At 41.5% G+C, this 14,465-nt stretch overlaps 1 protein-coding gene across 4 annotated transcripts in view; it reads left to right on the forward strand.

Moving 5' to 3' along the window:
- Nucleotides 1–14,465, forward strand: part of arhgef39 (Rho guanine nucleotide exchange factor 39) — a 74,317-nt gene that overhangs the window by 29,955 nt on the left and 29,897 nt on the right. For 2 of the 4 annotated variants that reach the window (XM_087999656.1, XM_087999658.1), the window contains exons 3-6: nucleotides 7,218–7,399; nucleotides 7,507–7,601; nucleotides 12,480–12,600; nucleotides 13,814–13,932. In XM_087999656.1, the coding sequence (XP_087855782.1) occupies nucleotides 7,218–7,399; nucleotides 7,507–7,601; nucleotides 12,480–12,600; nucleotides 13,814–13,932 (517 nt within the window). Of the gene's footprint in view, nucleotides 1–6,413; nucleotides 6,431–7,217; nucleotides 7,400–7,506; nucleotides 7,602–12,479; nucleotides 12,601–13,813; nucleotides 13,933–14,465 lie in introns of those variants that run through there. The other 2 variants (XM_087999657.1, XM_087999659.1) reach the window with 2 other exon arrangements.

Raw genomic sequence — 14,465 nt, forward strand, 5'->3', positions numbered from 1 at the left:
ACCTGAACTATTCTCATTTCTTCACAGAAGTATGGTGTTTTTATTATTTGTTTGCATCCATCTGTTCGAGTGATCATGTATATGTGGCGAAGTGTTTTAAAGTTTGTGAACTGGATATTCAACAGTGAATGAATAAGAATAATAATAAGCAAAAAGGTCTGTAGAGTTTTGCATCATCCAATTTGTATTCAGCTCAAAATTTATTCCAAGAAATTTTTTTTAAACTATCAACTCAAATGGGTATGTTATGGCTTTGTATTCATTTATTAGATTTGTGGTTACCAAGGTAAATTTGCTGAAACTTTCAAGGCTGCACACTGTGATTTGTCACAGTCTTGATGTCTGTACAACGAGTGACAATCTTCGAAAAATCTATATTAGTGATGTATTTAATTACAGAGCAGATTGAAATTGACAGTCTTGGTGACCTATTTGTGGACTTAGGCTGATGGATGCTTTCATCAAGTCCTTTTCCCTTAGAATCACTTATTTCTCAAAGCAAATAGAATCGCTGTTTTATCTTAAAAGATCTGCTCCCTGAAATGTCTGGAATGTTGGACCAAAATAAATTTTAAAATGGCAAATTTATATTATATCACAAAGAAGAAACTAATCTTCAGGTTGCACTTATAAAGGGCAGCTCAAGTACTGTGCTTTAACTGAGTAAGAAGCTAAATATTTGTTTTAGCTAGAATCAGTTAATTTGGCAGGCATGGGAAATAAACTATATGTTGTGATTTTGGAGGATTGCATTTCATTGAGTTTTCACTCAATCACTAAGATGTATTTGCTGACAATCTTTCAAGTTTAAAATTGTCAAATCATTTAGTTTGGAGGAAGGCGATGTCCGTGGAAGGAAGAACACCATTGTCTTGCTTTGGATAAAACAACATAAACGATTAAATGGCACAATCTGAAGAAGAAAATTCTGTTGAAACCTTGACTGAAATTTAACCATTGGCATCAAATTGGTTCATTTGGTATCTTATCTTGGTGCGGGCGAGGAATGAAAGAAATATGTAGTCAAAACATTACATTTTGCATTCATCAGGACAGATGCAAGAGTGCAAACTTTGAAAGGAAACAACATTTGATCCTGATGAACACAAAATGAAAAGTTTATACAGCATGTGTCTGCTTTCAGCAATATTCAAGTTTTATCCTGTCAAGTGACTATCTCATTGTCGTTTGTGAGGTCCCACTGTGTAAAAATAGACTTAACTGCAGTCGCTATGATTCAAAAGACTCCGTGTTGTGATGTGAGGGCATGGAGGATTGAGGAAGGAAGAACAGTACCAAGTAGCAGAGATCAGTGGTTACAACAAAGGAACTGGTTGCTGTCTGAATGAAGTATTGAATCCCACTACAGTCTGGAATCTCTTATTCGAAAACTTCAGAACCAAATGGTTTTCAGATGAAGAATATTTTTGGTTTCTGATTGCAGTTTATCCCCCCTACCCCACTCATACGTCCGTGCAGGTCTGTTCGAGCCCTCTGGTTACACAAGGAACTTTGCTTGGCTCAAATAGATCTAGAAGTGAAGATTTTTTTTCCAAAGTGCCTAAACAGACCCAAACAGTCATATAGGCACACTGAGTTTGTGCCTTTGGAAAAAAAACTTTGCTTTCAAATCCATCAGTATGCCTGCAGGGCTGTTCAGGACCTCTTTCAAAAGACCTTAGGTTTCGATCTGTAGTATATCAGCCCAGTCAGTGCCCTGTAAGAAGTCTTGGTCTGCACCCACTCTCCCCCACACACCCTCCCTCCAAAGCAGTTTAGTTGAATCCGCATTGATCTCTACCTTAAGATTTTTTAAAAAAAAGAATGAATTTGCAAATGTCTTGTTTTCCTTCATCTCTACATCTGGTATGCAATGTTCCCCCCCTCCCCCCAACCACCACCACCCCGCCCCCACCTCAAAACAGTTTGCTGGAGGTTGGCGGATGGTTCATCAGTTCCACTCTGGAATTGATCTAAAGCAAACTCTGTCTCTGAATGTCAGTTTCTGAACCTTTCTTTTGATGTTACAAATGAAATTATTTTTCCTTTAAGTTACATCCAAGTTTTCCTCCTGTGTTTATCACTCCATTTGTTTGACACTAAATGGAACCCTGCCTCCCACACTCACTTCCCAACTTCAGTTTCTTAATTGGCAATAAACCAGGGTTTGTACGCTTCTTGTTAGGTACTGTTTCAACAGGGCATTGAGTTTATGCCATGTCTGGTTACAGTTCTGTTTCGGTCTAGCTGCGTCCTTGACTGCGCAAAGCCAGTAATCTTGCAACAATGAAGTGAACAGGTAGAACTGCACACCACAGCGCACACGTAAACTAGCAGTTGTCTATTTGAAACCTCCAATAGCAGAGCCATGTTTCTGTCACTGGAAATCTGTTTCCATTAGGGTTCCTTTATGCTCGCTGCTGATGCTCTTGCTGTTTGTGAAGTATGCCAATGACATGCACTTAAATGTAGTGGGTATGATAAAGAAGTTTGTGGAAGTGTGGTAAACAGTGATTAGGATGGCTTAGGAAATATGTCTGAAGAAGAGGCATATCAGACTCGAAACGTTAACTCTGTTTCTCTCTCAGATACTGCAGACTTGCTGGGATTCTCCAATATTTTCTCAGTTTGTCTCAGATGCAATGCTGGAAATCTGAAACAATCTGTTTTACTGAACTTGCCTTTGCCAAGGGTGTGTTTATGGGGTATTACTATATTAGAATAGTTGCTCTTTAGTAGTTTAATAATAATCTATTATTCTGTTAAGTTTTTCAATAGAGTTAAAGTTAAACTAATTCTTTTTTCTTTTCTTTGTATTTAGTGGCAGTTAAGTGTATGATATGTTTTGCTTAAAGCCAAGTTGTGTGATCAATTGAATTACATGTGGAACAACAGCATCTTACACTTGTCTTTAAATTAGATAAAAGTTAGCGTCTAGCCTATCTTCTTGATATATTTGCAGGGGGTTTGGTCTGGTCAATAACACAATCTCTAAAAAGGGTAATGGTTTCAGAAGCTTAGAGGAGTAACAACTGAAAGGACTGACCTTGAAAGTGCATAATTCACCAGTGCCAGGTGGGTTGTATCCTGCAACATAAGAAGACAGCAGCTCAAAGCTGGAGGCAATTCAGCCCCTCGATTCAAGCCCCTCAATCACTGCTGACTTCATCTCAACTTCCATTCCCAATTTCCTGTTCCACTCCCCATGACTGATTAAAAATCTGTCTATCTGGTCTTTAAATTTATTCAGTGTGTTGACATCCACCACACTCTGGAGTAGTGAATTCCACAGAGTCATAACCCTTCAAGAGAAGATAATTTCTAATCATCTCTGATTTAAGACGTGACCTAAAACTATGACCTCTCATTTTACATTGCCCCACACAGGGAGACATCCACCTTCTGTGTGCTTTGTTAATCCTGTTTAGCATTTTCTATACCTCAACTAGAGCATCCCTCACCCTTCTCTAAACTGGAGTGAGTATTGACCTAAACTGCTCAATTTCTCCTCATAAGACAAAGCCTTCCATCACTGGAATTAATCTCTCAACCTTCTCAAAAGCAAGTACATCCTTGAATTGAATTGAATTTATTGTCACGTGAAAAGCTTGCAAGCAATACAGGCAGATCACAGAGCTAAGTAGCACAGATAGTAAATAATAGGTAAACAGCAGCAAAAACAAAAACACAGGTACAGGCGAATGTTAAGAGTTTGTGAGTCCATTCAGTATTCTAACAACATTAGGGTAGAAACTGTTTTGAAACCAGCTGGTGCATGTGTTCTGGCTTCTACACCACCTCCCGGATGGTAGAGGTTGGAGAAAAACATTGCCAGGGTGGGATGGATCTTTGAGAATGCTGCCGGCCTTTCCTTGACAGTGGGCCTGGCAGATGGATTCTATAGATGGGAGGTTGGTCTTTGTGATTGTCCGGGCTGAGTTCACCACTTTCTGTAACCATCTCCGATCTTGAATGGTACAGTTGCCATACCAGGTAGTGATACATCCAGACAGAATGCTCTCGATGGCGCACCTATAAAAGTTGGCAAGGGTATTCACAGTCATGCCAAATATCCTCAGCTGCCTCAGGGAGAATAGACATTGTTGGGCCTTTGTAACCTGTGCGTCCACATGGAGTCCAAGAAAACTTGTTGTGGATGACTACTCCCAGGAGTTTGACACTCCACTTGTTCCACCTCCATGTTGTTAATGCATAGGGGGACATGAGTAACATCCAATGCAAGTCAATAATGAGTTCCTTGGTTTTGCCAGCATTAAGAACTAGGTTGTTCTCAGTGCACCATTTTTTTTCAGGTCTTCCACCATCGTCTGTATTCTGTTTCGTTGTCATCTGAGATTCGACCGACTATGGTGGTGTCATCAGCGAACTTGTAAATGGCATTAGTCTGGTATTTGGTGAAGCAGTCTTGGGTACACAGTGAGTATAGTAGGGGGCTGAGTACGCACCCCTGGGGGTTGCGGGGGGCTCCAGTGTTAAGTGTTAGTGAGGATGAAATATTCTCCCCAATCTTCATTGATTGTGGCCTGTGGGTCAGGAAACTGCGGATCCAGTTGCAGAGATGGGTCTTCATCCGCGATCACTAAATTTAGTAATCAGTCTCAAGGGGATAATAGTGTTGTAAGCTGAACTGTAGTCAATGAGTAGGATTCTTACATAGCTGTTCTTGGTGTCAAGATGTTCTAGGGAGAAGTGAAGTGCAAGTGAAATGACATCTGACGTGGATATGTTTGTCCAATAGGCAGATTGGAGTGGGTCAAGAGTAGTGGCGAGGCTGGAGTTGATTAATGCCAGGACCAGCCTTTCAAAACACTTCATGACCACCAAAGGTAGGGCCACTGGGTGGTAGTCATTGAGACATACTGCATGAGCCTTGTTAGGCACAGGGATGATGTTAGCCCTCTTGAAACAGCCAGGGACAGGGGCCTGCTGCAGGGAGAGGTTGAAGATGTCCAAGAAGACTTCTGCCAGTTGATCTGCACATGCTCTGAGTGCACGGCCTGGTACTCCGTCTGGTCCCATCGCTTTCCTTGGATTTACACAAAGGAAAACTGATCTGAGCTCTGATGCAGCGACTGTTGGGAGAGGTTCATCAGGACTTGTTGAAATAGGTTTTACCTCTCCACCGAAATTCTGCTCAAAGCGAACATAGGCGTTGAGACGATCTGGGAGGGATACATCATCGTCTGCTATCTTGCACTGTCTCTTTTTACAACCTGTGATGTCATTCAGTCCTTGCCATAGTCGCTGGGTGTCTGTCTGGGTCTCTAGTTTGGATCGGTATTGGTCCTTGGCTGTCTTAATGGCTCTGTGAAGGTCATACTTGGATTCCTTATATTTCAGTGGATCTCCTGATCTGAAGGCCTCACGCCTGGTTTTTAGCAGGTTCTGTATGTCCTGATCCTTCCAGGGTTTCCTGCTGTGGAACACCCGGATTGACTTCCTCGGTATGCAGTCCTCCACACACTTGCTGATAAAGTCTGTGACGGTAGTGGTGTACTCGTCCAAGGTACCTGCGGACTGTTTGAACATGTCCCAATCAGCCGATTCCAGACAGCATCGGAGTTGATAATCTGCCTCCTCCGACCAGCACTGGACCTGTATCTGCGAGGGGGTCTCCTGCTTGAGCTTTTGCCTGTAAGCCGGGAGAAAAACACGGCATTGTGGTCGGAGATCCTGAAATGAGAGTGGGGTTGGAGCAGTAGGCATCTTTCACAGTGCTGTAGCAGTGGTCTAAAATGTTCGGGCCCCTGGTGGGGCAAGTAATGTTCTGGTGGTACTTGGGCAACACCTTCCTCAAGTAAGGGGGCTAAAACCCGTATGCAACACCAAGAAGTGGTCTCACCAATTTGTTGCACAATTGCAACAACATTTCCTTACGTTCCTATTGACTCATAGACTGTTAAAAGAAGCCAGGGAGGTATAGCAGGTCATTGAAGGATCATTTTCGAATCCTCACTAGCTACAGGGGAGATACCAGAGGATTGGGGTCTGTGAATTTTGCACCATGATTCCAAAAGGCTGTGAGGATGGGCCAAATAATTAAATCCTTGTCAGTCTGATCTCGGTGCTGGGTAATACTGGGAGACAGGATTGTATGAAGAGGGCTTAGTTTTATTGGGGATTGTCAGAATGCTTTTGTTCTGGGAAGGGGATGTATTATCATCTTAATTGGACTTTTTTGAGGAAGTAGCTAGGAAGATTGATGAGAATGTTCTTTACATGGATTGGAGTAAGGTATTTGACAAGGTCTCATGTGGCAGGTTTTTCTGGTTTAAGCAAACAAAAAAAAATCCCGAATCACAATCAGCTTGGAATTGTTTTAGATTCAATTGCTTAAACTCTACGACAGGCCAAAGGAAAGGTGGTGGCCAAGTGAGATCATCACTGGACTGTTACTCTAGAAACCCAGGTATTGCTCTCAGGATCCCACCCTGTCAGATGGTGGAATTTGAAATCAGTAAAAATTTGGAATTAATACTCCAGTGATGACTATGAATCCATTGTCGATTGTCAGGAAAAACCCATCTGGTTCACTAATATGCTCTAAAGAAGGAAACTGCCATCCTAACCTGGTCTGGTCTGCACATGACTCTAGACACACAGAAATGTGGTTGACTTTTAACTCCTAACGATTGAGGATTGGCAATAAATATTGGCTTATACAGTGACACCCCATCCTGAATGAATAAAAGCAAGTTAGAAAGGGGTACCTTGAGACCTTTTATTTTGGAGCAGTAGTAGCATCCCTAGCTCTGGACCAGGAAGTATGTAGCAAGTAGGACTTGAACCCAGAAGTATGTGATAACATCTCTGACCAGTTGATTAGAAAATACCTGAAAGGATATCTTTATTGTAAACAGCTGTTCGCGACACCTCAAGCTTTTAATTGCTGTCACATTGCTAAATTCCACTGTTTTACTTTGAAATGACAGATTTGCACCTAAGATTGTCCTCACTGCATATCTGAATTTTGGGACCACAACTTATGGTCTTAATTATATGCAGTAGTAATCGAACCATCTTACTTGGAGTATTTATTTTAAGTTTAGTTTAATAACTGGAAAGTGAAAAGGTAACAAGGAATATCCACAACCATCATATTTTGTAACCAGTGGAAATGAAATTTAGACCTGGCTTTTAAGTAATCTTTTCATCTCATTCATGGTGATCTGTATCCCCTGTAATTAATTTTCCAGAACCAGCTGCCAGTGATCAGCTCTATACCCCAATGGCTCGAGAGTTTCAGCGAAAGCACACAACAGGAGGCAGCACCATAGAAGAGCAGAGGGCGCGTTGGGAAAGGAAGAGGATTCGAACCGCTAAAGAGTTGATTGAGACTGAGCAGAGGTACTTCGAACAGCTGGAACTAGTTGTAGTGGTAAGGATGCGATAGAGAACACTACAGTGAGGGATATGACAATGTGACTTGAATACAGAGTTTTGTTCAAATAGCTTTTTCATCTAAACAGGCTTCTCTTCCCTTAGTATTTTATAGAAATTTTAAAAGCAAAGGGGACCCTGCAGCCAGGTGTTCGAGATGCCATATTTTGCACTTTAAAGGCCATCCATTCAGTAAATAGGTATGATTTTATTGTCAATGTGTTTTAATTTGTCTCTCTTAGCTTGTTGTTCTACAGTTAGTTCTGCTATAATGTGTTTCTTCAACCCGAATTGGCTTTAATGTAATTGAAGAATTTGGACCATTGTTTCTGGAATGCTAACTTTTCTTACCTGTACTGGCTATAACACGATTCCAATCCCATTAGTTTAAATGGTGTGGCTATTGTGTGACTTTTGTTTTAATGATGTGAGATGGCATGAGAACAGAGCTGTTCGCGTTATATCAGAACCGACTGTACTTGTTTTCCTGCATTTGTTTCCCTTGATGGGAACTTATATTTTCACTTGAGCAAGAAGCTGAAGCCTCTCTTTAAAAGTCTTGATCAATAAAAGACAGCGTTAGAAATATGCCACCTGAGCTGGTACAATTACAACATTTAAAAGGCATCTGGATGGGCATATGAATAGAAAGGTTTGGAGGGATATGGTCCAAGTGCTGGCAAATGAGACTAGATTAATTTGGAAATCTGCCCGGCATGGACGAGTTGGAGGGAATGGTCTGTTTCCGTGCTGTACATCTCTATGACTCTATACTGCATAGAGGTATCAACCCAGATTAGGCGCTCACTGTTGGAGCACCATCTGCTGTCTGTGATAGAGTGCTACCAATTTATTTCTGAGCTGAGCCTCCTGTTGGTTATTTATCAAATTTTATTAAGATAGGCATTCAACAAGGTTCCCCATGGGAGATGGTGAGCAAGGTTAGATCTCACGGAATACAGGGAGAACTAGCCATTTGGAGGGTTGTTTTTCAGACTGGAGGCCTGTGACCAGTGGAGTGCCACAAGGATCGGTGCTGGGTCCTCTACTTTTTGTCATTTATATAAATTATTTGGATGCGAACATAAGAGGCACGGTTAGTAAGTTTGCAGATGACACCAAAATTGGAGGCGTGGTGGACAGCGAAGAAGGTTACAACAGGATCTTGATCAGATGAGCCAATGCGCTGAGAAGTGGCAGATGGAGTTTAATTCAGATAAATGCAAGATGCTGCATTTTGGGAAAGCAAATCTTAGCAGGGCTTATACACTTAATGGTAAGGCCTAGGGAGTGTTGCTGAACAAAGAGACCTAGGAGTGCAGGTTCATAGCTCCTTGAAAATGGAGTCGCAGGTAGATGGGATAGTGAAGAAGGTGTTTGGTATGCTTTCCTTTATTGGTCAGAGTGTTGAGTACAAGAGTTTGGAGGTCATGTTGCAGCTGTATAGGTCATTGTTTAGGCCACTGTTGGAATATTGCGTACAATTCTGGTCTCCTTCCTATCGGAAGGACATTGTGAAAAGGGTTCAGAAAAGATTTATAAGAATGTTGCCAGGGTTGGAGGAGTTGAGCTATAAGGAGAGGCTGAACAGGCTGGGGCTGTTTTCCCTGGAGCATCGGAGGCTGAGGGGTGACCTTATAGAGGTTCACAAAATTATGAGGGGCATGGATAGGATAAATAGACAAAGTCTTTTCCCTGGGGTGGGGGAGTCCAGAACTAGAGGGCATAGGTTTAGGGTGAGAGGGGAAAGATATAAAAGAGACCTAAGGGGCAACTTTTTCCAGAAGGTGGTATGTGTATGGAATAAGCTGCCAGAGGAAGTGGTGGAGGCTGGTACAATTGCTACATTTAAAAGGCATTTGGATGGGTATATGAACAGGAAGGGTTTGGAGGGCTATGGGCCAGATGCTGGCAGGTGGGACTAGATTGGGTCAGGATATCTGGTCGGAATGGATGGGTTGGACCGAAGGGTCTGTTTCCATGCTGTACATCTCTATGACTATATTTTCTGTGGGCTGACGGTGGACAGAAGATCTTTCACTTCATTTCCTGATGGCCATTTCATAAAATCTAGAATGATAAAAGTGCCGAAGGAGGCCATTCAAGACCAATATCACTGCAAGACTAACTCAACTTTGAAAAAGGACATGAGGGGCAATTTTCTTTTACACACAGCATGGTTAGTATGTGGAATGGACTTCCAGAGGAAGTGGTGGACGCAGGTACAGTTACAATGTGTAAAAGACATTTGGATAAGTACATGAATTAAAAAAATGTTTGAAGTGATGAGGGCCAGGAGCAGGCAGATGAGACTAGTTTATTTTGGCATTATGGTCTGGTTGGACTGAAGGGCCTGTTTGCATGCTGTACGACTCTGACTCTATAAACTGATCCTAACTTCTTTTCCCAACTGCAAATCACTTCTTTTCAGGTGCTTTATCAAGTCCTGTTTGAAAGCCACAACTGAATCTGTCTTCAGCATGTTACCAGGCACTGCATTCTACTTGTGTGAAGAATATTTTTCCTGGTGTCACTGTGGGTTTCTTCTAAGAACAACAAGTCTTCAATATATTCACATAGCTGCAATCTCTCAACCCTGGAGCCAGTTTTGTAAAATCTTTCTGCACACTCATTAATATCTCCAGATCTTTCCTAAAGGGTGATGTCCAGCAGTGAATATTGTATTTCAATTGGGACTGTAACAGTGCTTTGTAAAGGTTCATTGTAACCTCCTTGGTTTACTTGCTCTATATACAAAGCCCTGGATCTTGGTTGCTCTTTTACCACCTTTCTTAACCTGCTTTGCAATTTTCAATGCTTTGAGCGTATGTACCTTTCCTTGCATTCCCATTAGAATGATCCCCTTTATGTTGCATTGCCTATCCTCATTGTTCTTGACTAAATATTCCATTTTATATATCTCTTTGCCTTAAATTTCACCTCCTACATTGCTGCTCATTCCACCAGCCTACCTACACATTCTCTTGAAATCTGTCATTTTCCTGCTCACAGTTAATGAGGCTTCCAAGTTTTGTCAGCTGAAAATTATGCCCAGTGCACCCAAGTCTTGGTCGTTAATAGTTTTCCAGAAAAGTATGGGACAGATCCTTGGGGAATCCCACTGCACACTTCTCCCCTGTCTGACAAACAGCTGTATATTTCTCTTTATTTCCTGCAACTCTGCCAGCTTTGTGTCTGTGCAGCCACTGTCCCTAGTAGTCCAGTGACTTTATCTTTGATGGCAAGCCTATTATGTAATGTGTTTTCAAATGTCCTTGGGAAGTTCAGGTACACCACTCTAACTGCATCATCCTCACCGATCCTCTCTGTTACTCATTTTTGCAACTCAAACACGTTGGATAAGCATGGCTTGCCCTTAACGTCTGTTCTGGTTTTCCTTTATTCACCGACTCATCAATTTAGGGCTCTTATAGTGTCATGGTAGTGTCCCCACCTCTGGATGAGAAGTTTCGGTTCAAGTCCCAACTGCTCCAAGCTGGATCAATAGCATCTCTGAGCAGGTTGATTTGAAGTTATCTTTACTTATGCTAATTTTTGCCCCTAGTATTGTCTCTAATCCTTTTCTCACCACCGTTATTAAACTGTTGGGCCTGAAGCTACTCTGTATATCCTTGCATCTTATTCTCACAGATGTTGTAAACTTTTCACTTCTCTAATCCTCCGGCACTACCCTGTTTCTAAGAAGGGTTGCAAGACTGTGGCCTGTAACACTGCACTTTCTATGCTTAGTTTCTTCAGCAACTTTGGATACATCCCATCTGATCCTGCTGACTTTATCAACTTTTAAGTCCAACTCTTCTAATCCCTGCTCCTTAATTTTAGCCCAGCCAATATTTCAAAGGTGTTTTGACTGTGACTTTCATGATTCCTGAAGATGGGCTCATGCCCGAAACGTCGATTCTCCTGCTCCTTGGATGCTGCCTGACCTGCTGCACTTTTCCAGCAACACGTTTTCAGCTCTGATCTCCAGCATCTGCAGTCCTCACTTTCTCCTGTGGCAACACTTCCCTTGGCAATGACAGATTCAGTTCGCCTGGGGATAGGCCTGTTCTTATCCCTCCTGAAATTAGCCCCATTGCCAATTGATCACCATCTATTCCACTTTGTTCCTTGTCCTTTTCTAAGGCTCATCTAAACATTGTTGTTTTGATCTCTGCTTCCTATCTATTCCCCTACTGGCATTCCTTCTGCTTTGCACAGACATCAGCCCATACGTTGACCTTTTGTCACACAAAAAGTGAACCACTGGAGGGTGTGTGCATGGTCATCACCTTTATCGTTCACAGCAGTGAGCCTGTTGTGCGTGGGCATGCTTTAAACTTCCATATGTCTTTACAATACAGCCTGTGATGCCTACTTGAGCCCAGTTATAAGGTATCAGTAAATAAATCATCCATTTGTGGGGTGCAAAACTGAAGCTGCCTCCTACTACAAACATGAGTTGTGAAAAATGGGTTGATATTGATATGCTGAACATGTGCAAGAAACATGACTTTTGGAGCTTGAGAAATGGGTATGACTTGTACGCTGGGTTAACTGATACAACATGATCCAAGGCAGAAATGCAATGCATGGTGAAAACAAAAATGTTGGAAATCACAGGGAGCCAGACAGTATTCATGGAGAGTGAGCAAGCTAATGTTTCAAGCCTTAGATGACTCTTCATCAGACTGACTCGAAATGTTATCTTGCTGTCTCTCCATGGATGCTGCCTGACCCTCTGTGATCTCCAAGATTTTTTGTTTCCAGTACAGATTCCAGCATCTGTTTGACTTCTCTGTTGATCCAATTTTGCAGCATTTGGAGTCTAGCTGTCTGACTTAGAGCTGTAAAGACACAGGTGGTCTGGGCTAAATGCGAATTAATATATGGCTTTCATCGTGTCTTCGATCATTAACATGTCTCCCACTTGATTTCAGTATCTATGAAGTTTTCCTCCATGTGTTACTTTAAAGAAAATATGCTTTGTTATGGGGCATGAAGCACTGGTTTGATTAGCTTGGGAAAAAAATTAGAGAAATGTCACTGGATAAGCAACATTTTTATATCCTATACAGGACATTACTGTGTAATCTTGAAAATGGCAAGTTTGGATTGGCCTTTGACCTCTTCTGCCCTCACCTTCATCTTTATATCACTTACACAGACAATATGGAGCAGGCTGTCAAAGTCCTACAGGTAATGCAGCAATTTTTATGAGTCATTGAAGGTGTATTTGTAATGACAGATTAACATTCAGCAACATCTTCAATAGATTCATCCAGCATTTTGCTGTTCTGATGATGAGAGTGAGGTGACACCGTATAGAAATGGACTATATGTAAAAACAAAGGCTAATTGTCCAATGAGGTTGCCACACTGTCTATAATTAAATTTGGCACCAGTGGCAGAAGCATTATAATTTGGACTTTGATTATAAAAGGTATTCACATTGAAAGCATTCTTTATTAATTGCAGTTTTTGCTATCAGTTTTTTGTTTTATGCAACCTGCTCTTTCCCTAAGGAATTTGAATTTGAGGAGACGATGGCCTAGTGGTATTATCACTAGGCTGTTAATCCAGAGACCCAGGTAATGTTCTGGGCACCCAGGTTCGAATCCCGCAACGGTAGATGGTGTAATTTGAACTCAGTAAAATCTGGAAGTGCGAGTCTAATGATAACTTGGAATCCATTGTCAATTGCTGGATAAACCCAGCGGGTTCACTAATGTCCTTCAGGGAAGGAAACTGCCATCCTTACCTGGTCTGACCTACATGTGACTCCAGACCTAGAGCCATGGGGTTGATTCTTAACTGCTCTCTGTGCAATTAGGATGGGCAGTAAAAATGCTGGCCTACCTAGTGATGCCCTCATACCAGGAATGAATAAAAAAAAGTTGGTGCTTTGAAAACATGCTCAGCTTTTCCTCATCCCCTTCATTCTAAGGATATTGTCCTCCTCCTTCAAAGTTTGTCGGAGTAAACTCATGGAGTCACCTCTTTGACATTTCCCACTCTGTGTACTTATTTATCTCGTTGAGATCCTGAGCTAGAGAGATATCACTGTCTTAATTAAGAAGAAGGATGTGACCATAGTAAATTGACTGATTCCATTGATTAAGGACTAGCTGTGCAAGTAACATTGATTTTAACAGTGGGTCTACATAAATGTAATTGTTGGAACATGGGACTGCATAATTAGGATGATCTGACAGAGAATAGTTGGTTTGTCCTTTTCAACCTTCAGTATCATCCCTGTGCATAATAATGCGCCCCTGCGCAATTAGTTTCAATCGGGAAATGTTATGAAACGTCTTCACAGTGAGTGCAAAGAGATCGTTAAGATTAATATTGTCTGCCAACATCTGCAACACTCTGTTAATTAATATGCATCTTGTGTGGTCTATTTTAGGAACAAATTAGGAAAAATAAGTCATTTGTACGTTTTAAGAGGCTCCAAGAATCTAGACCGGAATTCCAAGGGTTGAAACTGGAGGATTTGCTCTCACTGCCACGTAAGCGGGTTTATCAGTAAGTAGGCATTGGTTCCTATAGTCTCTTCTCCAATGCACACAAGGCGGCACAGACGTGAGGGGTCAAGTGACCTCCTTCTGTTTTATAAATTGTCCCTCCTAATGCAGTATTTGATAACATTTAAAAATATAGAAGTTTACAAGCTTAACCTTCTGCTGGAAAACGAATTAGGAGCCAGCCCTTCTTTGTGCATATGAAATCATCACTTGCCTGGATGGATCTGGTCGATTGATTTTGTATGAATCACTCTGCTGCGAATAAACTGCCCTATTTGTTGCCCATGTTTTGTCCCATTAAATCAGAAATGGTGTACGACTTTGAATTATTGCAATTTCATGACTCAAAAGGATCTCGATAAAGACCAATCTTTTAAAATAGATGAACTTCCAAAATGACCAACTGAAAGAACCAAAGGATGTGAGTTCACTATCTTAAGTCTTTTACTGTAACAAACAAACTAAAATCAGTTTACTCTAGTTCAAACATAAATTTACAGACAACAGAACTAACAGTGCGTCAACTGAAAAAAA

This window comes from Chiloscyllium plagiosum, unplaced genomic scaffold (genome assembly GCF_037043375.1).
Source record: "Chiloscyllium plagiosum isolate Xiang-an unplaced genomic scaffold, Cpla_swu_hap1 HiC_scaffold_23, whole genome shotgun sequence".
In the NCBI taxonomy this organism is placed as follows: Eukaryota; Metazoa; Chordata; class Chondrichthyes; order Orectolobiformes; family Hemiscylliidae; genus Chiloscyllium; species Chiloscyllium plagiosum.